The sequence below is a fragment of the Branchiostoma lanceolatum genome, chromosome 2, assembly GCF_035083965.1.
Source record: "Branchiostoma lanceolatum isolate klBraLanc5 chromosome 2, klBraLanc5.hap2, whole genome shotgun sequence".
NCBI classification, from domain to species: domain Eukaryota; kingdom Metazoa; phylum Chordata; class Leptocardii; order Amphioxiformes; family Branchiostomatidae; genus Branchiostoma; species Branchiostoma lanceolatum.
This window is the reverse complement of record NC_089723.1, coordinates 35776688-35802333: the sequence shown is the minus strand read 5'-3', so window position 1 is coordinate 35802333 and position 25646 is coordinate 35776688. Positions and strand designations below refer to the sequence as shown.

The following is a 25646-nucleotide window of genomic DNA, read 5'->3' as shown; positions in this document are numbered from 1 at the left end:
CAGTGGATTGTCCATTCCTTGACAAATAGACTGGAGCTGATCAGTTGAAAATGTGGGTCCAATTTTTGTGTTGGCAATTTGCAGTTTTTTGATTCAGGATATTTTGCATATGTTGATCACATTTACAGAGTGACACGAAGTAGTCAATGGACATCGTATGTTATTCAAAACCTCATTTGCATAGTCAATGAACTACAATTCAACAAGACGGAATTATGAGACCCTCGAAACTCTTGTTTGCCATGTGTTTTATTTGGGTTGAATGATTGTCAACTTCATTTTGTATGCATCGTTTGTACGAGTAATATGCAATACATTTAATGGCAGTTTGGTTTTGGCGTTTCTTTTAAAATCTCTGTAACTGGTTTCTGCCACATAAAACATTACATACATTTGTGTGACGATTCTAAAACATTTCTAGACGAAATGATGAAAATGCCAGCATTTCATTTCTTTAGTGCAAATCTTCAATAACCCTCTGAATCTATTTACAAAGTACACAGTAGAATGATCCACTCTATTTTGATACCACGTCTGGTTGTGGTTTTATAAGGCTGTACGGTGTTGATCCAAAAATTGCAAGCATAAGGCACATTACTGAAAAACACTGGTGAGTATTCTAGTAATTGTTTGGTTTGGTTAGAATTCTATAGTACACAAAAACATACAATTTCATGCACACTAAAATGAATATCATCAAAATCGTAAAACTATTTGCATGTACATGTATCTACAGCAATTATGTCAACTTCATTAAAGACGTGAAATACATTTACAATAGTTGTTAAAAGGACATAGAATAATTTCATATCAGGGGGTTTGCTTTCTTGCCCATTTCTTTTAGGCTGAATGCCATCTTTTTAGCTTTACTCCGCGGTCTCTCTGTTGCTTGGCTAAGAGAGCGGACGAAAGCTAAAAAGGATGGCTACATTTCTTTAGATTGTTAATCCAATTTCTTTATTGATATTCTTCCTTATCATATCCCTGTTGTTGTTTCTGTTGTTTCTTGATATGGCGCGAACCGCTCTCTCGTGTTCATTTTAAGGCTTCACAAAGAATGATTACATATCGTGAGATCTGCTTTCTTGCATATTTCTCTAGATTGTCGATCCCAATTGTCTTTATTCATATCCTTCATTGTCATATCCCTGTTGTTGTTGTTGTTGTTTTTGTTGTTTCTTGCTCTGCTTGGCGCGGATGGCTCTCTCCTGTTTCTGTAGATAGTCCCGCAGCCCCACGCTGCTGTAGTACGGTTTCGTCACGCCGTCGTTCCTCTCTTCATCCTCACAGAAGCACAGGAAGATCGTGTCTATCGCCATCTGTAGAAAGAGGAGCAAGCAGTTCACATTATTGTAACTAGAAATGTAAAACATAATGGCCATGCATGGTCACATGTACAAATGATCACCTCTACATAAGGATCACTTTGCCAATGTGACTGTAGAAAAACGGACGTCAGTTCACACCATAGTAACTAGAGATGTTATACATAATAGCCCCGCGTGGTCACATGTACTAGTGACCACCTCTACATAAGGATCACCTGGCCAATGTGACTGTAGAAAAAGAGACATCAATTCATTTTATTGCAACTAGACATGTAAATACATAATGGCCATGTACAAGTGACCACCTCGTATAAGAAATGTGATTTTTTTTATAACAGGCTCATTTCTTTTCATAAAATGAGCTTAGATTTGGGGTCTCTTCTTGAGACCGAAATATCTCAATTTATTTCTCGATTTTTATGAGCGACTGAGTTGATTTCAAGATGACCACACCCTTAAAAATAATACATAAGGACCGGGCCAATGAGACCGCTTTTTGGTAATGTTTCCCATTGACACAAACATCGAGAACCCTGTCTATAGCGACTCTCTATCCACATAGACAGATTCTATCGGTTGTTGTATGTATGGAGTCTGTCCCTTACCTCGTACACGGTGAAGAAGCAATGGGCAATGAGATAGGCACAGATGGCACCCAGCACGATGGGTACCGGGTAGTACGTCAGGTCTGTTCGGTTCTATAGCAGGGAGATACAACCAGATAATTATACACACAAGATGATTATAGGTTATCTAAATTAGACTTAACTTGTGTCAAGTGTCAGACATCCCCCGCCACTCGAACCACTCTGTCAGCCCAGAATCGTCTGTCTTCCGTTGCCCTCTCCAATGACTAGGAGGGTAGGCCTGTCTCCTTCTGTAGCACATCTATGTAGGTGAGAGGCTGGCTTTCTCTTCCCGTGCCGAGTTACCCAAAGCACTAAGGTACCCAGATAAACTAGCCTGGGTGCCATCCAAGTACAACCTGAGCTCCTACAGTCGCTGCTCTGAATATTTTTTTCAGGGCGGCGAGTGTAGGAGCCCCGGTAGTATACGGAGAGCACCCTATATCTAAACTACCGTCACACAGAAATTGTTAAGTAGTAACCACGTCACCGTATATCGTGTTAATGTTGGACTCTAAATACTGGCACTGCAATTACAATGAACTTTATCGGATGAAAAAACTAAAGACAAAAGAACATACGGTGCCAAATAACACCGGTTGTCTTCGACTTGTTGTGGTGCTTTTACCTGAAGGAGTTCGATCCCGACGACGACCGTCGAGGCGACCACGGCAACCTTCCCGAGGAAGAGACAGAAGTCCCCGATGGAGTTGAGAGCGGCGACCCGCAGGGCGTTGGACACCAGGACGGAGAAGGCACGCTGGGCGGACTTACAGAAGTTGTATCCGTATATGGCTGCAAGAGAAGACAGGGTTAAGGCCATACCATCGGGAGCTCCCCGGTATCTCTTCGGTACTGGGACACTGCACGAAATGGCCTCGTATCCCGGCGTATACGTACAGGGATTTTTCTGTATTTTTGGCGGATACAGGCGGATACAACGTAACTAACGGATACGCTAAATCCGCACCGGGATATGGAATATTTCCGGAGGAATCCCTGAACGTATTCGCCGGGATACGAGGCCATTTCGTGCAGTGGGAGTGTTGCCCACCCGCCCAGGTTCATTAGCGCAAGCTGGGGAATTTTTGAGGTATTCGCTTCAATCACCCTGCTCCCGACGGCCAAAATCAGAAAGATCCGTCAGAATGTGGGACAAATGTAGCAGTAGGACAACCCTTAGTCGGCACTTTGAAGAGTGGTTGCCGGACTCATACATTGAGGCACGTTGCAACGTTGTCGTCGTAGCAACTGGCCAACGTAATGTCAAGAGGTGCCTTTACGTGGACAGGCCTTGTAAGATGAAACGTATTCCTTACAACTATCAAGTTGCTACATATGATATAGTCTGTGATTACCCAAATGTTGCAAATATAGTACAAAGCAATTGCCCAGTTGCGGCCACATGTACAGATACTCACATACCCGTGAACATTTTCATCAGGGTGGTAAGTCAGTAAATAAAAAGAGTCTTTGTACATAACCAAGTGATTTATTCAACTGACGTTTCGGTGACGATCTGTCACCTTCATCAGGGCAATTCCCTGTGACATTGTGTGTAAGTAAGTACTTTGCGTTTGGGAACGCATCTATAAGCAGCAACACCTGTGCTGCAGTGCAATATGTAAACCAGTCAGAATTGCCCTGAGGAAGGTGATAGATTGTCGGCTGCAGCTGAATGAATCACTTGGTTGTGTACAAATGGTATCTTTACATTGATACTCACATATCATGATGTAGGCGTTCCTGTTGATGAACTTCAGGACCTTCTCGAAACACCAGAGGCAGCAGGCCAGACACCTCAGAAGGAAGTCCGCTACTTCACCCGCCCGCCCCTTCAGTCTAGGGAACAACAGTTCAGGTCTAGTCAGGGAATGTGTGTAGGAAATAGATTGATAGATATGTGTGTAATCTGTGTATGTTGGAGGAAAATCTTGTTTCTTTCGAATTCGCCAAGAAGGTTATGCTTTTTGTATGTATGTATAATGTGTGTGTATGTATGTATGTATGTATATATGTATGTATAGATGTATACATACATGTATGTGGATGAACAGCATAACTTGAGAAGGCCTGGATGCCTTGTCTTGACATTTGGTAATATGTGGGTAGGTGTTGATGAGACCTCTCTTCAGATTCAAATGTTTTCACGAAGGCAATCGAAAAATATATATAGTTGCCATAATGTGGACCATTGACTCTTCCAATGCCGATGATCTTGCCAAACTTTGTTCTAATTCCAGTAGCATTTGTCATATGGCCAAGAAAGCTTAAAAACACATATCTAATTTCACTGATCTGTAAAACCAACGAGAAATGGTGTAAATGTGCAGATTAACCTGTTATAAGAAGGAAGTTTTGTTACCTGTTTTGTATGTAAGCCAGGATGATCCTAGCCAGTTGAACAAGTGCTATAATCATGGCTCCGAAGGCGACAGAGCCGAGGTGATACCTGTTCAAGGGGAAACGGAGATCGTTAGACATTGTGAGATACTAAAGGTTAGGCACAAAGTACAGATATATATTTGTACATCCAAGCGTTACGCATAAGACATTTAAGTTTGAGCAGATTCCTATTACAAGAACCTATCTGTATCTGTATCTGTATAGCCGGTTTAACCGCCCTTCGGCGTTACACACCAGCTTAAATAGTAGACATCCACAGTATTTCTCACCTGATCAGCCGCCCCATGGACTTGCTTATAGGAGACTGCATTTTCTTCTTGTTCCTGGGGGAAAAAAATGACCAAAGCAAGGTATTAAAGCACGCTTTGTCCGCAATCATTTTGGAGATCCTTAAGTTTACATAAACATATAATATACAACGTAGGCCTCTAGATCTATTATTTTCAAACCCAAAGAGCTACCGACAGTAGTCCTTTCAGCAAAACGTTTTCAAGAAATGTCAATGAAAATAGTAGGAACATGTCTTTGACAAATATCAATGTAACTACCTCGTGAAGAACCACGTGGCCACGGCGCCGGCGATCGTCACGTGCTGACAGCCAATCAGGAACTGGAGCATCCACAGCCCGCCGAACACGTGATACCACACAAGCTTCTGGAGTGGGGGGTAATAGGTCAGATAAGAAATCCTTTTCGATTATATCAAATGCAGCCATGAAACGATGCACCCAACATGATGATAACGCCAAACACGTGATACCACACCAGTTTCTGGAGGGAGGGGGCGCAGCAATAGATCAGACAAGAAATCCTTTTTGATTGTATCAAAGGCAGCCATAAAACGATGCACCCAACGTGATGACAACATCGATATAACAGCTGTAACTGTTTGATTAAATGGCGAATGTACACATGGAAATGACACGGCTACGGAGAGAGGGTCTAATAGGATGGCATATTGGACCCTCTCTCCGTAGACGACTCTCTAAATTAGCATACTATTCACTCTATTTGGCCAATTTCTACAATTTTTCCAGCCATCCGCGCCGCGGAGCCTGGTAAAGGCTAACGCATTCCTGCTCATGCCGGACAATTACTGCTATCTTCACGGTGATCTCCAGTTACCTGGGCTAGCCCTTTACAATAGCCTCCGGAGCAGTCCTGGCTGTATGTTTTTTATACAGCCTACTGAGTATCGGAGTACTAATTCAAATCAAATCAAATCTACATGTGACACATTTCTGCGAGTCTTCTGTGAGACCTTTCAGAGACATTTGATAGTCTTACCTCCAGCAAGGTGTCAGTTTGGAAACTGACGTATCCATTGCTCTGCACGACAGGGGTCCCTTTGAACGAAAATGTAAAACAAATATCACCGTCAATTTTATTAACACAACAAAGGCACATGGACTTTCATAATGTCTTCTCTTTATAGATAAACAGATGTAGATAATATTCGCCTTGGTGAAGTAAGGAGTATTATCGTTATGTACAACATCGCCACAATCGACAAAATGATTTACGAATCATTGACGAAGGCAATACTCAAACTTCTTTCTTGCTTTTACATGTCACAATGTCAAGACTCATGGAATATGTAACGTTATCATTTGTGTTGTCCATAGGGTTCAACTAACCTGCTGTGTAGATGTAGAGGAAGATGACGACCCAGTATGCCCCGAACAATATGGTCACAATAGTGGTCTGGAACAAGTCAATGAAGAAAAAAAAAACCTTTACAGAACAATCAATTGAACGTTTGATTTAGATGATAATCTAGGTCGACTATTTGTTTGCAAAGTAGCACATTACGCTTTGTGTTTTGTTGTCTTTTAGTCATACTTGTACGTTTTGCATGATATTCTCATTATAAAGTCAGGGGTAACACGAATCCATTAGGACGCAACGACGCCACTAAAGAGCCGCGGGTCCAGTGAGATAAGACTTTTACTTACCCATACGGGCTGCAGGAGTAGTAGCGGCATGCGGGCCACGGCCTTGCCTGCCTCCTGGAACAACTGCACCACCTGTGCAGGACACGGGAAATAACATATTAGGGTTTTTTAAAAGTCATGTAAAGCCGTAATAATCAGAAAAAAATCTCTTGCTGAAGCATATCTGTTACTGTGTGTCCAAAGGTTGCATGGTATACGTAGTGAATTCAAACTCACCAGGCCGATTCTCTTGCGCATAATCAGCAACAGCAGAAGGACGATCACCTGTAGAAAGAAAGAAATCAAATCTCCATTAATCTATTCCTTCAAAGTAGATACCAAATGTTTCCGGAGTCCTGATAACGAAAGTAAATGATTGATAAAAATAGGGAAGTTCTATCAGTAGTTTATTACAATTGTAAAATTGCACAACATTATTGCAATGGGAACAGACTAAGAGATGACATACGGTGACAACCGTGGCGCAGATTGCAGCGATGAGGAAAGTCTAAAATTTCTATCCGGCCGAATCGACGGTTTTCTCGGGAGCCCAAAATAGTCATTTTGAGGCCAAACAAAGACCTATCTATCTACCAATTATGAAGACAGTCTGTCCAGGCATTCTTGAGTTATCGTCCTGTGGCCTGAAATTCCCGTGGACACATTCCAGTACAATTCCCAGAATTCTTGCAGACTGCACACAATACTATACCATTAGGCTCGCCCCTGGGGCGTCGCCAAAAAATAATGATAACGTACGGTGACGACCGTGGCGCAGATTGCAGCGATGCGGAAGGTCTGGACGTTCTGTCCGACCGCATCGACGGTCTTCTCGGGAGCCCAAAATAGTCACTTTGAGGTCTCACTAATACCTACCTACCTACCAATTATGAAGACAAAATAATGATGATAACGTACGGTGACGACCGTGGCGCAGATTGCAGCGATGAGAAAAGTCTGGACGTTCTGCCCTGCGGCATCGACGGTCTTCTCGGCGTGCCAGCGGTACCACAGGTACGACGTGCCGCCCAGGCTGCCCAGAACGAACACGATGATCGTCAGGTAGATGATGAAGGCCGCAAAGAAACGCATCAGGGCCGTCATCACGAGGGAGAACCCTGAAAGCAGCCAAACGCGTGGGTTACACCTGTTAACTCCTTCGCTGAGCGGTCGACCGTTGAGCCACTAAGGCCCGGTTTGCACACAAATTTTCGGAGTGAGCAACTCGGGGCTGTGTATGAGGAGCTTTGGGCTACTCAAGTGGAATTTTTCAACTATTAAACGCTACTTCAGTGGTCTAGGGTTCTCCTTGCACAGTCCCGAGTCGACTCCAAGTCGACTCACAAACGCGTGACTGTGTAAATCGGGCCTAATATTGGCTTTGTGTGAACCTTGGTTTCGTAATTGGAATATGATGCGATATGTAAAAGTATGACCTCAAATATAACAAAACATACAGAATGATAAGGTATGATCTGAAAGACACACAGTTTAATTACTTACCGAATCCGACAGCAACAAGGATGAGAACATCTTTCCATGAAAGTTCGATATCTTTCAGAATAGTCTGAAAACAAAGAATAATGTCTTGTTTTAATTTCTTTTTGCGAATAAATAGATATTCTTCTATTGCACTATTGTATAAGGTACAATGTATGGCATCTATATCATATACATATGAATTACATATGCATTTTACAACAAACGTTCTACGAGACAAAAGATTATGTGGATGAGATGTCGTTATACTGGAGAAATTTCTAGCGTAGAGGCATCTTTATACGTTGTGACCTGTTCACATAACACGACTCGCAAAAGTCATAATAACTGTCCTTCGCAACAATTGATATCTTGTGAGATATATATCAGGGTAGACATGACAGTCCGGCAGAGATCGCGATCGGAGCCTCTGTCGACATAAATCGCGATCAGGATCTGGATCTCTGCCAGTACATTTGGCGATTCTCTCGACAGAGATCCCGTTCGGAGTCTGTAAATTTTCTTAGCTGTGCATGTGTGTACTCGCTCAAAAGACAACCAGAACGTTTCAACTTCTATTCGTTTCACTTTATATCAATGCATTGACTTGAAATACCATCCTAACATCTTCCTAGCCCTCTGTGGGCACAGACGTCGACTCCGATTGCGATCTCAACCGATTCTGTCAGATCGCAGTCTCTACCCTGACATATCTATGTCTTCGTACCTTCCACGTGTTGGCGCTGAAGACACTGGACACGCTGCTCAGCACCCCGTCCACTCCACTCGTCAGGCTGTCCGGGACACACCGGTTTAGGAACGGCGACCTGGAAACGTAAGAATTAGAGCAGACTTAGTTAACTACCGAATTTTAAAGTACTCAAGGTGTGTAACTCAATCGTCATACATATTTCTTCTTCTTCGATTGTCATTCTTAAAATTGAGGTGAAGCACGATGTGTTTTTTTTTCAAGTAGACAGTAGTACAATGCAGCTTGCGTTGTTAGCCAAGCACACCGGGTCACCCCTACTATTCTCAATAAGCTTAAGTGTGTTGGGTTGTTTTACGTGCATAGGTTTGACGCCTACGGCTAATGGCTGAAGCTCCTACTTACAATGGACTTTACGGCCCCATCCGAAAGGACGAATGCAATCCCTCACAACATGCCTGAGCGGGGCCGATCTAGGACCACCTCCAAGGATTCACGGAATGAGAGAGAGAGAGAGAGAGAGAGAGAGAGAGAGTGAGAGAGAGAGAGAGAGAGAGAGAGAGAGAGAGAGAGAGAGAGAGAGAGAGAGAGAGAGAGAGAAAGAGAGTGAGAGAGAGAGAGAGAGAGAGAGAGAGAGAGAGAGAGAGAGAGAGAGAGAGAGAGAGAGAGAGAGAGAGAGAGAGAGAGAGAGAGAGAGAGGAATAATGAACATTTGATTCTTACGCTTGTCCCACGGGAACGTTCGGACAAATCACGCCGTCATCGACGTAGCTGGTGATGGGTACGTCATACTGACACAGCACCGTGGTGCCGTTGTGCGCGAGGGTCTGGATGGCCGCCACACTGGTCACGTTCTCGGACGGACAGCTCTTCACACACAGCCGGACGGTGTCCGTAGTCGTGCTGAAGATGGCGCCCACGTCTGTCAGATCGTAGAAAAACAGGAACCTGAAAACAGAGGATGGATAACCAGATGCTTTTTATAATAACTTTATTGCGCAACAATTGTACAAGGTACAAAATATATACAAAAGTATATATGTATATTATAAACTTTTTATATATGAAATTAATGACAAAATGATGATCATGACAAAATAACCAAAACTACTTCGTGCCTAACCCTTTTTTTTCAGCTAACGTTGCACACTAACACTTTTGTGTTGAAAGATAAATGCTCGGGTCATTTAGATCTAAAAACCTCCGTGCACGTGAACTATTCAGAGGTACACCGTATGTATTGTTTAAGTGACATATTGATATTAATTATGCAAATAAGGTTTCGGTCAAAATTACATGCGTCCATTGATCACTTTTTGTCACTCTACGGTGAACGTAACTAGCATGTAGAAAATATGTAATTCCAAAAACACTGACTGATAGACAACAAATTGCACTTTTCCTTGAAATAGTAGCCCCTTCCATTGACCCCATGCCCTTCAATATCTGTCTTTTCTGAGAAGGAAACTTTCGTACACTCAGGCAATACATTTATTGGCACAATAATTAAGATAAAGATGATAAGGACGTCATTTGAACTTACTGTTTAGCCGTCATGTCCTGGCCGGAGAGGGAGCTCGAGACGTTCGCGATGACGTCATTCTTGACTCCACAGATGTTCCCCCAGCTGTCCACCCCGTACAGCAGCCGGAACATGTTTCCACCAACCAGCGCCAAGTACGTCACGTAACCCTGGAGACAATGACATTACGTCATGATGTAGTTCTGTTGTTTTCTATACATTTACTGTGTACTTTGTCTCTAGACGTGTACTGTCTAAACCCTCAACGCCAAAGTCACATGAAATCGAAAATCTAATACCTACTAATGTTTTAGTATATGGGACGTGCCTCACATATGGAAACCTGAGCCACTACACTGCATTAGAATAACTACGGACACACAAGCAAACAAACAGACAGACAGACAAGCTGGCACACAAGCAACCCCCTTCGTACATGGAGGTAAACAAAGAACAAGCGAACAAGCAGACAAAGTACAAACAGACACACCAAAAACTAAACTTTCGTACGCGGATACAAACAAACAAACAAGAACAAGCAAACAATCCTTCTCACCATTCCGCCCCAGAAGGCCAGGAACAGCAGTAGGAAGAAGACATCCCGGCAGCTCCTCTCCGATAGCGGCCCGTCAAAGTCATCGGGCACCTCCTGGTCCTCACCGCTCTGTAACACATAGCCCCCTCGATTATATAACTACATCAACAAGAGTTCCACGACCTCATATCTCCATGAACAATTCTATTCATGCAAATGACTTACACATTTGCATAATATATGCTTGGTCATAAACACCTCTATCTAACTTACATGTTGCAATATTGACAGTCCTATAATTTTCCAATTAGATGAATTATCGTGTTTTGCATTAATTATGCAAATTAGGAACTTTACTTGCATAATTGGTATCTGTTGATGCTCCACTTTCCATAAACTACATATGTTACATGTATTTGAGTCTGATAATGGAAAACACTGTAAATATGGATTTTCCTCATTAGCTATGCAAATTAAGTCACAATTAGCATAATTTGCACTTCATTATGTATATCTCTGTCTAAGCTGCCTGTTTACTAAGTATCATATTGACAGTCCTATAATTTTCCAATTAGATGAGATATGGTGTTTTGCATTGATTATGCCAATTAGGAATTTATTTGCATAATTGGTATCTGTTGATGACCCACTTTCCATAAACTACATACGCTACATGTATTTGAGTCTGATAATGGAAAACACTGCAAATATAGATTTTCCTCATTAGCTATGCAAATTAAGTCCCAATTAGCATAATTTGCACTTCATAGTGTATATCTCTATCTAAGCTACCTGCATACTAAATATCATGGAAATCCGTTGTTCCTTTGTTCAGTTATTCTCCTTAGAAGATTTTCACACAAACGCCCTTGCAGTTTCAAAGGAAGCTGCTAGGGGGCCCAAACCTACGCCACTTCTTTATTACATCACAAGCTATCTGCCACCCAAAAATCAAGACCACAGCACGTCCAGGTCAAAAGATACAAAAATTGCAGTTCTGCTGCAGTACCAAGGTCACATACCAGGGGGCCCAAAATCGACCTTAAATTTCGGCTTCACAACACCCGCCCACATCCCAAATATCATTGTAATCCATCAAGAGGTTCTTGAGTTATGCTGACGGGAGTGGTGTGGAAACACAAACATACACACATACACACACACACACACACAGACAGACACACCCAAAACAATATCTCCATTTTTCATGGAGATAAAAAACTTATGCTATAGCGCAAGCTCTTATTGTATTGTATTGGTTATTAGGTTTTTAATTTTTATTCTATACTTCTATTTTATATCATGTTTAAGAGTTGTTGCCATACTTTGTACCGTATACAATTGTCGTGCAATAATTTTTTTTTTCTTTTTTCTTCTACATTATAGAGTTACAGAAAGAATGTTTGGGCATTAGAACAAACAATGTATAAGTATGCGACACGTTAAATTTCAATATGTTGCTCTATCCCATATGAATGATTGTATGTTAACAAACTCATTTGTATGCACTGATTTGTTTGTATGTATGTAGTAGATGTCGTAGACCTTACGAAAGTCGCTGTACTTTTGTTGTGTCAATAAAGATTGTTGTACATTATAACATGTTCTATTCTACTTTCTGTAGATGCAGAAATGTTCGCGGTGGTTTTATGTTTATGTGTTTTCAATTAATCTTAGGTAGAAAATACACAAAGAAGATCTTCGACAAGGCACGTATGCCAGCCGTATATACTATATAATGAGATCTAACAAGAAGATATTCACATCTAGTAGATCGTTCCACTGCACTGATAAACAGCTAGGACGCTATAGCTACCTCCTTATTTTTATTTCTGTTCAACTCTGATCATGACAACACACTTTTCGTGTCCTACTTAATATTCATTTCGATAGATTCCTGCATAAAACCGTTTGGGAGATGATTAAACTGTATAATAGGTACTGCATTTTGAGATCTAACACGAGATAACATTCAGATGGTTCCGATGATGTCAAAGAAGATACTTGCTGATATTCAAAAGAGAGTCCCGGACAGTGGAGTTTGCGTTACAAAGACTACCAGTGTTGTGGGTGACAAACTAGCATCTAGAATCGCGGTGATTATGATTGACATTGACGTTGCATGCGTATCTACGGCAGAAATTGCATTAGTGAAAGCTCTGATATGCCACGTAAGGCACATAATACGGACTACATTCCAAGATCTAACGGCAAGATAAATTTCCGATTGTCTCGATGATATCAATGAAGATAGGACGCTTCCTTCTTGTTTTCATTCCTGCTTACATGGCTTTGATCATGACTTCACACTTTCCATCTCCTACTTAACGTTTTTTTTTATCAATCAACTTCTTTGCATGACACCGTTTAGGACGTGATTCATCATCAGTATGTGCACATCGTTAGCAGTTTTACATATTTGCTGGATGACAAAATCAGCGCCTTTGGGCGGTGTGCCATTATGCTAAGAGCTGAGTCAGGGACGGCGTCGTCATACTAACATAATTCTGCCGGAGCACATAATTCCGCCACCCTGAAAAGATACGTCCAAACAGATCTCCAGCCCAACGTCCCCCAGTATGATGCACTCCTGTATATCTAAACTGTGCATACGTGAGGGTGCTGCAAGAGAGATCTCTCAAACTCACTGTTTTTCAAAGTGGCGTATTTACGTCACCCTGTGGATTAATGTTAAGGGAGGTTACCATGTTAGTCACAGTCAATTTTTTCTTCATGATTAGACATACGTGTGTAGATATTCAAAAGATGGTGTGCCAACTGGTGATAATCACATTAGTTACATCATTAAACCGTTAAAGTTTACTTAATGACTACAGTCGGGCTGGGGAGGGGGGTACTAGGTTTTCTAGTTGTTGCTTAATACTTGTCATGATTTAGATGTGTTTTTTTTAAAGAATGTTTCTGTACAGGTAAAAGGCACCTATATACAGAGATATGTGGTAATTTCCCGTTGATATGCTGCTGCTAGGGATTTTTAGGAAAAGGTTGTCAACCTGCTGACATGATTAAGAAACTTACTATTCGACTGACTAAATGTTGGTCATCACGATTGTGTCTTTTTTTTTCAGATGAACAACGAATATATGACGTACTGTTGACAATATAATGACTACAGCCTGGCTGAGGAGGGGTGCTCTAGGTTTTACAGTAGTTTCTTCATACTTGTTATCATTTCAATGTAGTTTTAGAAAACAATATTCCTGTACAGATAAAAGTCACCTGTATACACCTTTACCTTAATAGGCTACAGCTAGTGATTTTTAGGAAAAGGTTGCTGAACTTACTAGTCAACTGTTCGAATGTTTTTCATCATGGTCGTGTCTATTGTTCGGATAGACTGGGGTATAACGTAAAACTTCTGACACCATGCGTCAGTCACCCTTCTGACAATCAAACTTTGAACCGCATATACATGTAACTAACGTTGTGACAGCGCTGAACTCCACGCAGCACTGGCTTTCCAGTGCTGAAGAAAGTTCAGCACTGGTTTTCCAGTGCTGAAGACACTTTCAGCACTGAAAGCGAGTGCTGAAAAAGGAGAGCATGGCTTTCGTAGTTTTGCATGACAGCTGCTGCACATCTCACAATTTGCAAACCATAAATTTCCAATGTACGAATATCACTGCGGCAAGATGATATGCTAGCTTCATTGTCCACAAATGGAGAGTAGAAAAAAATGAGTGATATCGTTCACATTTTCTTGAAACATTTAACATAACTAACATAATTACCCTAGGGTACATAATTCCGCAACACTGAAAAAATGCACCCAAACAGATCTCCAACCCAACGTCCCCCAGTTTAATACACTCCTGTATAGCTAAACTGTGCATACCGGGGGATGCGGCACTAGAGATCTCTCAACCTCGCGGATTAATGTTAACGGAGGTTACATACTAAGTTTATAAAAATTTATTAGAAGTACATGTGTTACATCGGAAAAAAAATACACATGTTGTGTCGAGGTCATATCAACAGAAACACAACAAAGGCCAGTCCCTGCTATGAGAACAAAAGAAAGTTGTCTGGCCAGCTTTTGCACGCACGCACCGCTGCAGGCAGCCTTCCCAGAAGACATGTTGACAAATATCTCCATGAAAATGTCACCAGCTGTGATTTATGTTTTAAAGAACTACAAAAGCAGTAGTAGTTAACAGACATCAATAGACACTACTTACCCTTGATACAGTCATGAAAAACACGAGAAGCACGAAAGCACAGAAAAGTTGGAAGAAACGAGGTTCGGGACAAAACAAAGATATGTTGGCGCGAAGGTGTCCAGCACCGGTGCGACCTGTCTGTCACAAGAGGTGTCTTTGCGTCACCCGTATAATTACAGATAATTACACATTTGGCTGAACATCTAGACCATACCACTGCGCCATGGTTACAGAATGGCATCGAGATTCGAAATATTAGTGCGGAAGCCTAGATAAATTTGATTGCGAACTCTCTCTAAAACTCAGGTGTTCCTTTCTGGGGGAAAAGTTTGTTTAAGAAATGATAAAATCCCGAACTACAGAGTACAGATTTCTTAGGCATTCGCTTTTCCTTTGTTTTCCTATCATATTACCGACGAAACTGATCATTTCTCTGCCACAGATACGATATTTGATGATTTAGGGAATGTTAACGGAAGTGAAGATATTTGGTATTGTCACCTACATGTAGGCATACGGAGGATGCAACGCCTTTGTTGTATATATCATATATTGACCAAGAAAGATCAATACGGCTAATTGCATGTATCACTAGTGACAGGTCAAAATGGACGCGAACGAATCATTTGTCTTCTATTCTCACCCTCTTCTCCCCGAATTCTACTTCTATGTGTCCACCTGAGTGTTGTCTTACCTTCGTAGGTTTTACCCTGACTTGAGTGGCCGGCTTGCGACTCGTTTGCCCCATGTTGACTCTTTAAACGCGCATGGCCATCGGGTGCGATACGGTGTGAAATTGCGACTACTGCATCTAAACGTCACTCATGACGTGGTCAACAATTTTCAACAAATTATGCTCGAATTCTTGCATTAAATGTACCGATTTCTTGCCCAAACGGAAGGTAAAAATAATCCCAACTTCTCAACTGTTCCCGGTTTGTGCTATGATTGTTCTGACAACAACAAAACAAGCGATGTTTCATGCGTCATTTGCGCTGCCGTGCCATTAGTGTTGTCACGTTGCCATGGCGACATGTGCGTTCTAGAACAACGAACGATGAAAATGAAAACCCACTAAAACCCCCGTCGAACGCGTGTAAAATACTGAAAACCTCAATTCGAAATAATCAATTATAATTCTTCTTGAAAATGCATAGGGTGTCCTTGCTTAGTCTATACCTTCCCTGGAATTTTTGGCCGACAATTTTTAACTGTGTGCATATGTCGTTCTTGAAGGACAGGGCTTGGTCGCTCACCCGTAGTACGACCAAGTGTTATATATGTAGTTAACATGTGTTCATGTGGAGTTAGTAACCGAGGAGTGATGTCGTTACAAGTTATACTTTAGATGTGATCAGATATGTCATACTGTTTTGCTCGCTGTGACTTTTTTGGAACAAATACAGGTTTTTAACAATGATGCAATGTTATCTGTTGTTGGGACTATATTACATAAAACATGCTACTAGTATGCATAACGCGACCTAGGCTAGCTTTATTATTCCTCTACATTCTATGTCGGTACATTGACCTTGCTAAGAGTTGATATCTACGTTGAAAATTGCCTTAGATCTAGATTTAGAATATAAAAGTACTAAACAAGCAATTAAGAAGTTCAATAAGAGGTAAATATTCAGGAACAAAATGGGGAAAAAAGAGAGCTGCCTCGACCCGGGATTGAACCAGGGACCTTTAGATCTCCATTTTGTCAAGCCAATATTTCGGCTTCCGGGACTTCAGTCTAACGCTCTCCCAACTGAGCTATCGAGGCACATGAGAAAAAGGTAGAGTTTTAGGGTCTACCCTCCATCTAAAGACGTCATCTTTTCCTTGTCTAATGGTTCACCTCGTCTCCACGCCCCATTAAACACGATATACAGAACGCGACGTATCAGGCTAGCTTTATTATTGCTCTACATGCTATATGTGCTTGCATATTCTAACGATATGTCGGTACATTGACCTTGCTAAGAGTTGATATCTACAAGAAAATTGCATTAGATATAGATTAAGAATACTCATCGAAGAGAGGGAAAGAGTTTGTCAACTTTTCTAAGATCTTCTAACCTTCTTTGCTGGTCTGCTAGGTGGCGCAGGTGTATATTTTTGGGGGCCCTGAGCGCTGATCCGCCAATTTCAACATATCACGCGCGGGAGGTTCTTTTTCTGGGAAGATCTTTTTTTCTTTCTTCTCGGGCGGCAAAAAAAATTATTTCCAGGAAAAGAGCCTTGGCCCGATATGTTGAAAAATAAACAACACAGCTCCTCCTAGAAGGCCTACAAAGGAGAGTCTACAACAGTCCCACCTTGACGCGTATGGGCCTGACTCTGGTCTGGCTTGTGCAGCTGGCTATCACGTACGGCTGCCGACCCTGTCCGCTACAACACGACATAGCTGCCGACAAGCCTACCGTACCGCCCGGCGGCAACACCGACTTTCGTCAGACAAAACTTTCGGTCTCTTTCTTCAGTTAACTCAAACAGCCTACCAGTATTTTCTCTCCCAATTTTGGACTATTTTTTTCACGCGGGCCTCGCAGTCCACGCTTATATAATGCGGACTATGGCGTTTGTACGAGTTGCAAGGAAAGAATGATACTGTATTTTGTTTGAGATCTGTTAACTAGAGGGGCGTTTTTGTGACAACTATAAGGTCAGTGTACATGTCATTGACAATCATTCGTGTTCTCGAACAACTTTCTATTGTTTCACTGCTCAATGGTTTTCCTGTCTCAAGACTCTTGACGGACTATTGCGTCGACAGTCTGTTTTATGCGGAATGACCTGGAACCAATGACGTTGAAATGGAACACAATTGAATTTTGTTGGTATTGAGCATAAAGTATGTTTAATTGTCGCGTAACAACAGCACTTGGATTGCGACGGGTTCCGGTTCCAGTTTCAATTCCCAATAAATAAAACCTCCGAAAAACGAAAACATTCAAAAAACGAAAAAATTCCGGAATATAAAAGTATTAAACAAGAAGTCGCATATTTAGGAACAGAAAGAGTAAAAAGAAGAAGAAAAAACTTGCCTCGACCCGGGATTGAACCAGGGACCTTTAGATCTCCAATTTGTCAAGCCAGTATTTCGGCTTCCGGGACTTCAGTCTAACGCTCTCCCAACTGAGCTATCGAGGCACATGAAAATCTGGACGAATGTTAGTGTCTACGACCCATCTTATGACGTCATAGTTTCCTTGACTACCGGTACACCTTTCCATGCCCTATAAAAACGATGCAAACCGCCTCTCACCTTGAAAGGTTTGACTCTGTGGTCCCCGTGTACTTCGTCGCCCCTCCCACAACACGACATGGTGGTAGTCACGTGGTGCAGGTACAAATCTTCGTCATCACGGTTTTCATGTTAATTTCTGCAGAAAAAACACATGAAATAAAAATAATCATTACAATAATGCCTATCGTATGTTGAACAGCTACTATTTCGTGGTTAGTATATATATTTTTATATATTTATATGCATCGTGTTTTTTTTAACAAGTAACGTTAGTTACATGAAGCTCAGCAAACCAGGGTATAAAACAGGTTCTGAATAAGCGTTTCGTTTAACGTTTTGCTAAAAATCTACACGTGGAAAGATGTTTTTCTAACAAGCTACGACTTATGTGACGGTATGTACGGAAATGTATCATGATCGCATTTAGTGCTGCCTAAAATAGCGCGAGCGTAGTTTTGTTGATGCACGGCCGACAAATACCGCTAGGTGTCGCCATTGAGCGGCTACCAGCGATATCCACCTGTTCATGGTGTGGGGAAGCAACGGAGCTAATAGCTTGAACTAATACGAGTGCATGCTTGATTTCACCCATATTCTACCATTGTTGCATTTCAGTCTGGTATACATTGTAGCAATACCCGAAAAGATACGGAGAGATTCTGTATCAAAAATGTTATAATTACCCCCCCCACACACACACACTATGTTTATCCAAGGCCATGCAAACTGCACAATTTTCAACTGAATTACCAAACAACCGAGCACCGCTTTGAACGGGTACATCTATTCCTACAGGACTTTGACTTAGCCGTAGCAAACTGTGACGTACATTGGTAGTAATCATTACCCTCGTGGCCAATATTTCATGCATGTACAAACTCAGTTGTGCGTAAAGAAATCGTCTGAAATCCCTTCAGAGGTACTAGGTTGAGACCTCTTTTCTTCGCGACAGTCAAAATATGTAGAAATACATGTATGTTAGAGATGTGGTTAACGTTAACATTAAGATGACAAAAATATGAAAACATTAGATTAGGAGTGTGCAAATGTATAAAGAGATACGTAAATTGACAATATCGATGAAGAACAAACGATTTATTGGTGCTTGAAATAGATCAACACGATACACATGCATCACGGATGTGCGCGTGTATAACAATCGATTGAACTAATCCCCAATTAAGCAAAAGGGCCAACCACGGGTGGCTTTTGATTCGTATACTGGTTGACCCTTTTGGCACTGTCTTGCCACCGATAGATCTGCTTGGAGATTAGATCGAACGTGGTTGGTTAGTTTTGAAGTTAACGGCCCGGGAAGTTCTGAGAAGATATATAAAGTGTGATGATAAACTGGAGTTTCATCTGTTTCGACTCAAGCTTCTACTGGCGTTTGTGTCATTCCGGATTACCGGATGACAGACTGTAATGCCGGATTACCGGATTACAAAGGTTTAAGTAGCAAATGTGTGATGATAAACTGACGGTGTCATCTGTTCTAATTCTACTCGCGTTTGTGTAATGCATGTCGGATTAGTAAACTGCACAGAGTAATTCCGGATTACAGAGAGTCCACGCCAAGTTCTGAGAGGATTGTATAACAAATGGGTGATGATAAACTGGAGTGTCATCTGTTTCCGTCTCAAGCTTCTACGCGCGTTTGTGTAATTCCGGATTAACGGATTACAGGGTGTAATGCCGGATTACTGAGCGACCACGTCACCGGGAAATCTTGTGGTATGAAATATGTATGTTCGCCATTCTGCCAACAGGTTTGATAAGTTTAGTGCAAATTCATGCCCGTAGGCTAATTGCAAGTTGACAACAATTAATGACAAACATGAAATATAAGGCAAACATTAGATACATGTACAAGTGACGAAGTCTAACCTCCATTGCTAGTCTACAATACGTTTCTTTATTTACGACACTAACGTATTTTCCGAGAACCATAGTAGAATGGAACTCGTTGTCATCAAGTACTGTAGGAGCATCTTCACTTAGTAGCTTTAATGAACGCGTACGGTTGCAGTCAGATATGCAAAGACTAGATGTAACAGACCGTTCGGTGTAATATAACCAGCTGCTCCGCGCCGCGTGCCTGCGAGCTGGTGTGTTACGCCTAATGGCGGTTGTACCGGCTATTAGATACAGATACAGATATAGATACAGAATGTGGGGTTTGATGGCTAGGGAAAGGTCAGTTACTGACAACTAGGCATAGAAAAATAATGAATAATGTGACAACGCATGACCATCTGTAGGTAGAGGTTCGCGCCGTCTATGTTTCCATCTATTCTAAATCTGATCTATGTCGGGCACTTTGTTTTTATTGTTGCTAGGCCCCAGCCACTGTTTGAACCTTCGTTTAGTCATGAAAAGCTCAAATCGGCATGCAGGCCGCTTTGCATGGTCTGGGGAAAGTCAGAGGGCCATGTTCGGCTATGTGTGACATGGGCTCAACTCCCCAACCCGTGGTCTGGAGAAGGTCGGGAGGCCATGGTCGGCTATGTGCGACTGGGGTTTGTGTGGAGGGACGCTAAAAGAACAAAACACATACACACACACACACACACACACACACACACGCACGCACGCACGCACGCACGCGCACACACACACACACACACACACACACACACACACACACACACACACACACACACACACACAAGCAGGTACGTATATGACCAGATCAATGCTTACAAGAAAATACGATTCTATTGATGGCAAAATTACAAAGGAGACGTTTCTCTCGAGCACCCATATACACTGCCAACCAGGGTACCTCTAAGCCCCGTGGGGTGTTGTACATACACGAATAATAATGAACCTACATCTGTGAATGCGCCGTACAAGTATGGATTACTCCAGCCTGTACTTAACAATCGCCGATGCTATGTAAATACCTACTTCTGGCTAGTGTAAACATGTATTGTATTACTGCTGCGGGCCCTTTGATTGTCCAGCGGTGCCATGTAAGCCAAAGGTATGTATGAAAAGACCGGTGTGATTTTGCAGCATGTGTATGGTATCGATCGACGGATGCGTAATTTGGGTCAACCTTTCTTGAGGAAATCTTCCCACAAAAAGTTCGCGATGCCTCTTTTCTTTTATTTGCTAGCCTCCCGAGCAGCCTTGGTCATTTTTTGGCCGTCATTTTTTGGCCGTAAGGAAAAGATAAAACAGTGTATACTAATCCCCCTGAAAAGCCCCATCCGTAAGCCTGCCAAGGAGGCTACGCGTACACACCCATGACCATGTTTGGCACGCCCTTATTTGCTACAATGTTGGCAATCTCCAAGCAGATATGGGGTGGAATATTGTAACGGTTTCCCTCACTGTTGGGCTTGCTGATTGTCAGGGAAGCTCTCGGCAGTCAGAAAACGCTTTGGTCTTCTACCAAACATCTGCTTGGAGATTACTAGTATTATCTCCTGAGTGCATCACCCTGCCATATAGACACGTGACGTATGAGATAGAAATCGAAAGTACCTGTATTGTTGATTCTTGTATTGTATTATATCAAAACCACATTTCCACTAAAATCACAAAACCCACTAATCATTAAAAACGTTGGAACTTTCATTAGCCACTGCCTACAAAGAAGAAATCACCCCATCCCCCAGTGATGTATGTAGAAACATTAGGCAGTAGTCGTGGGCAACCTCAAGCCAACTGTACACACTCACGCCGTATCTTCAGAAAAGACGTTGTAGCCGCATAGTACTCCCTGTTTAGAACTTTATTCAAGCCCGCATCCAGACTAGTTTCGCCTTGGTGTGGCTTTCTCGATGGTATAGGGCTCGAAAGAAACATGTAGTATGTAGAAACATTAGTTAGATGTACAGAATAGACACTTGATACTTTTTTACTGTTTATGCCATTGCAATTACGTAGTAGCCTACGGGCATGAATTTGCAAATAAAAGTTATCATTATCATATCTTAAGATAAAGGTATCTTTAAAAGAAATCTAGAATTCATTCAAAGATGTATAGATCGCAGTGCTGCCCCTAAGGGAAATTATAGAAAATTGCAGTCAGTAAAAGGCATGAGTCAAACCTGATCTGACAGGGGAACAATGACTCCATAGTGGGAGGTCTGATTCCTCTGCATTATTTATAACCGTATCTACCTTGGTTACTGATGAAATTACGCTTCATCGTGAATTGTTTTGGCTTGAGACTTTGAAAAATCGTTTGATCGGACGCCAGTGGCCTCCGTAGCTACGATATTATTATGGTTACGACACGTCCAGGTGTGAATGATAAATACAGCAGGTTTAGGAAGGCCCGTTTTCAGTTAAGGTTCGCCTACTTCTTAATTGAATATACACAAGGGAACCGGGTTTGGTACTGTTCTTACCGTCTGGAAGTAAAGGCGGCTTACAAGAATCCGAGTATAATCAGAGCTTATATTCAACCAGAAATAAATACACATGATCGTAGATTATTTTGGCTAGAGACTTTGAAAAAGCGTTTGATCGGACGCCAGTGGCCTCCGTAGCTACGGTATCATTATGGTTAGGGCACGTTGGTAAATATTAAATTCAGTTGTTCTAGGGAGGCCAGTTTTCAGATAGGGTTCGCAAACTACACAGGGTACACATCATGGTACTGTTCTTACCGTCGGGAAGTAAAGACAGCTCACAAGAAAACTAGCACAATCCGAGCTTACATACAGCCAGAAATAAAAACACATGATTTTAAGAAAAAAAGCTTGCTAATGCTGAGGACACTTTTCCAAAGCGGGGCACGGACGGGTCACTTGCGGGAACTAAAAATATAAAAGACAACAAAACACGCAAAACGTAAAGAATTACCCCTTACTATACATTGTGTATGTTCTTAAATTTTTCTTTATTTCCTCCAACAGTCCGGTTTGGCCCCGGCTAGGAAATGTGACCCTAGCATGAGAAGGTGGTCGCATAGTGAATCAGATTCGTGTGCATCAAATGATGGCAAATAAATTGTGTTATTTACGGGCGAACAAAACGACAACGGATTCGATATACTATGGATTAGCATTTTTTTTCTAAATGAAGTTAGTCGTTCTTCCTTCTACTTTACAATATAGGAAACTCTCAGTTGTTTGCCAGAAATACACCAGGCTTCACCAAGTTCCGTTTTCACTTTCACGACAAACGTTGATTTGTCTCTTTCGTTTTCTCCTTTGGCCTTGTGACAGTCTTTTTTTTACCAACTTCATGGCAATTCGCAAATCGATAGTAATCAATGCCAAGGCAAAATTGTGAGGAAAAGTAAGAAAACTACAAACTTTAAGGCGTTTATCTGAATTTGTCCACTCAAGGAAATGTTATTCAACTATTGAATAGACCCTTCTTGAACCTCCTTATGTGCAAAAATAAGATAAAAGTTACTTCACTTTTGGCCTAGCTCACTGTTGTCTAATGATTCAAGAGAAGAAAGTTATCGAACGATTGAAAACAACAACAGGAACCCACCTTGCATATCAAGACAGGTCAGCTAAAGCACACTTGACTGTAAACATTAGGGAACAGGAAGCTAGGTCTACATTCAGCTTATACACATTGATGCACCAACATACCGGGGTAAGAAACGTAACACATTGTATGGTACCCAGATCCTCTGGGCTATGAGTACGACAGTTTTCAGCCTCTCTCTTTGATGCGAGTCCGTTAAAATCATGGTGGAGAAAAGAGCGGTTTCCTATCGACTGGTTTTCTAGCAGGTGGCACGGGTGGGTGAAGGGAAGTTCATCTCTGCCCTGAGGCAGTAGATCTGCTGCGACAGTATAGTCTTACTTAGTGTGTGTTCACCTGTAACCACCGTGGTACGGCATGTCGCTAAGACTGCGTCATAAACTCACCGTTTTCACTTCCTTCTAGGCTAGCTATGCCACCCACCCCCCACACACACATACACACACACGCACACACACACACACATACACACACACACGTACACACGTACACATACACATCGATATCATGACCCCAAAAAATTACCCTCGTCTTGGGGTGGGCACCCACCCCTATGTTCCGACAACGCACGTCTTCCGACGCTCCTATGTACCAAAACTACTTAGTTCCGACACCCCGTAATGTTAAGGTTAGGGTTAGAGCGTTAGGTTAAGGTTGGGGTTATTAGTGGGTGTTGGAGGGAAGCCGGTACCGTGGAAAATCTATTTTCTGAATCCTTTCCTTTCACAGACTGTGAAACTGACATATTTCAGCCGCCCATGCACAAATAAATCCGCCATGCTAAATTTCACACCAGTTGCTGACGGCAGCTTGCCGGATTCCGCCATTTTTGCGTCTTCGAAAAACCTGTTTCCAAGGTAACCGATACAAATTTTAACCCATAAAATGACTCCGTCTGATAACGTGCAGGTGCAATAAGGCATTTATCACTACTGTCCGAGACAAGTATCTGCCCATATAACGTTCCGAGCAGAAAATGTTACGTCAAACCCAAAACAAGGAAGGAAATTTTCTAAGGTACGCGGATCGCTGCGTAGTCAAATGACGCCTAGCGTGACGCTACATACATTGCGCACCTTCCGTGTAATATATCGACATTATACCCAGGATATACCATATTGTCTTCAACACGGTGACACTTAAACATGAATGTATAACATTTCCTACCTCTCACGGCAAGGTGTGTGTCTTCCCTACCAGGTAGCGCGGGTTGAAGTTAAAGCTCCGCCATGATGTTAGCGGCAAAGGAAACCAGCTCCACCGAGAAATACGATATTTTACACCGACCCAAATAACGTCGGGCGCGGTGAAATGAAATGGTTGGTTCGTAGTGACCATGAATATGTATAAACTTACCTTTGAGAACAAAAAGCATGCCGTTCACCGATTTTATTACACGTAATTTGCGGGCATTGTTGTACCATCCATGTTGACCATGGCCATAATCAAAAGAAGACATTGAAGTAGAATTTTTTATCAAAGCACATTTCTATGAATTAACTTGCACGCATTGGTTATCTCTTGACAACCACCAGATGCATACGCATAAGCCAGGATTCTCGTCCGCAATTGAATGTCCGTCTATATCCTAACAGATTATTGTATACTCATAATTTTAAAAAAAGGCATTCAAGTGGAATTTTCATCAAAGCACATGTCTTAAAACACGAATTGTAATATATGCTTATCCCTTGACAACCACCAGATGCATGTGCTTAAACAAAACACCTTCGTCTACAATTGAATTTCATTCTAAAAGATGATTGCATATGATGCTATGATCCTTGGAAAAAAGGATAAATATATTTCATGAATTACTGACGCGAACCCGGCACTGTTTTTGTTCAGCCCGTATCACCTGTGTCTTCGCCATAGGGATATTGGGCTACTCGGTACGCAATCGACCCTGGTACGGGGCACAGAGCGGCCATTGATACTACACAGACTTCAATAGGTGGACACAAAGAAACAATACGTCACGGGGACTTAGAGCCTGAATAAACACGATAATGAAAGAGTCATAGGGCATTATGGGTACGCTGAATGAAAGAACAATGTCCGGCTTGTCATTTTGGTGTTTGATGTGTAGTATTGGTGAATGTCTTTACTCTCCAAGCAGAGGTTGGACTCAGTCTGGTTTTTGACGTGATTTTATGCGTTTTTTGGCTTTCTGTTTTGTCCCGTTTTGTATGTTGGCTGGCTACATATTGAAGAAAACGGAACAA

The 25646-nt window shown here is 41.9% G+C and overlaps 1 protein-coding gene and 2 non-coding genes across 5 annotated transcripts; all 3 read right to left on the bottom strand.

Moving 5' to 3' along the window:
• Positions 1 to 231: 231 nt before the first annotated feature.
• On the bottom strand, positions 232 to 24712 carry LOC136428860 (choline transporter-like protein 1). Of its 3 annotated transcripts, XM_066418665.1 has the most exons (19): positions 24589 to 24712; positions 17977 to 18094; positions 10561 to 10668; positions 10026 to 10174; positions 9206 to 9430; positions 8501 to 8600; positions 7798 to 7861; positions 7213 to 7412; positions 6532 to 6579; positions 6316 to 6387; positions 5998 to 6064; positions 5648 to 5706; positions 4909 to 5015; positions 4630 to 4683; positions 4320 to 4406; positions 3681 to 3796; positions 2583 to 2749; positions 1934 to 2026; positions 232 to 1319 (listed from the first exon to the last, which is right to left on the bottom strand). In XM_066418665.1, exons 2-19 carry the CDS (start codon positions 18034 to 18036, stop codon positions 1122 to 1124), a joined length of 1974 nt encoding a protein of 657 aa, XP_066274762.1. In that variant the 5' UTR covers positions 18037 to 18094; positions 24589 to 24712; the 3' UTR covers positions 232 to 1121. The 3 variants fall into 3 exon arrangements, with proteins under 3 accessions (XP_066274762.1, XP_066274763.1, XP_066274765.1); XM_066418666.1 differs by lacking the exons at positions 17977 to 18094; positions 24589 to 24712 and adding an exon at positions 15415 to 15618; XM_066418668.1 differs by lacking the exons at positions 17977 to 18094; positions 24589 to 24712 and adding an exon at positions 14739 to 14816.
• On the bottom strand, positions 16383 to 16491 carry Trnaf-gaa (transfer RNA phenylalanine (anticodon GAA)). Its single transcript has 2 exons — positions 16455 to 16491; positions 16383 to 16418 (listed from the first exon to the last, which is right to left on the bottom strand). It is a non-coding gene; the product is annotated as a tRNA-Phe (tRNA).
• Positions 17753 to 17861, bottom strand: Trnaf-gaa (transfer RNA phenylalanine (anticodon GAA)). The gene is made up of 2 exons: positions 17825 to 17861; positions 17753 to 17788 (listed from the first exon to the last, which is right to left on the bottom strand). It is a non-coding gene; the product is annotated as a tRNA-Phe (tRNA).
• Positions 24713 to 25646: the final 934 nt, after the last annotated feature.

What these genes read in the sequence shown, in the direction of transcription:
- LOC136428860 (XM_066418665.1), bottom strand. Translation starts at nt 18,036, where the DNA reads ATGTCGTGTTGTGGGAGGGGCGACGAAGTACACGGGGACCACAGAGTC. An exon ending in TCAGCGCCAACACGTGGAAG is followed by an intron (nt 7,862 to 8,500) that starts GTACGAAGACAT and finishes CTTTGTTTTCAG; the next exon opens with ACTATTCTGAAAGATATCGA. An exon ending in GCTTCTTCACCGTGTACGAG is followed by an intron (nt 1,320 to 1,933) that starts GTAAGGGACAGA and finishes CTCTTTCTACAG; the next exon opens with ATGGCGATAGACACGATCTT.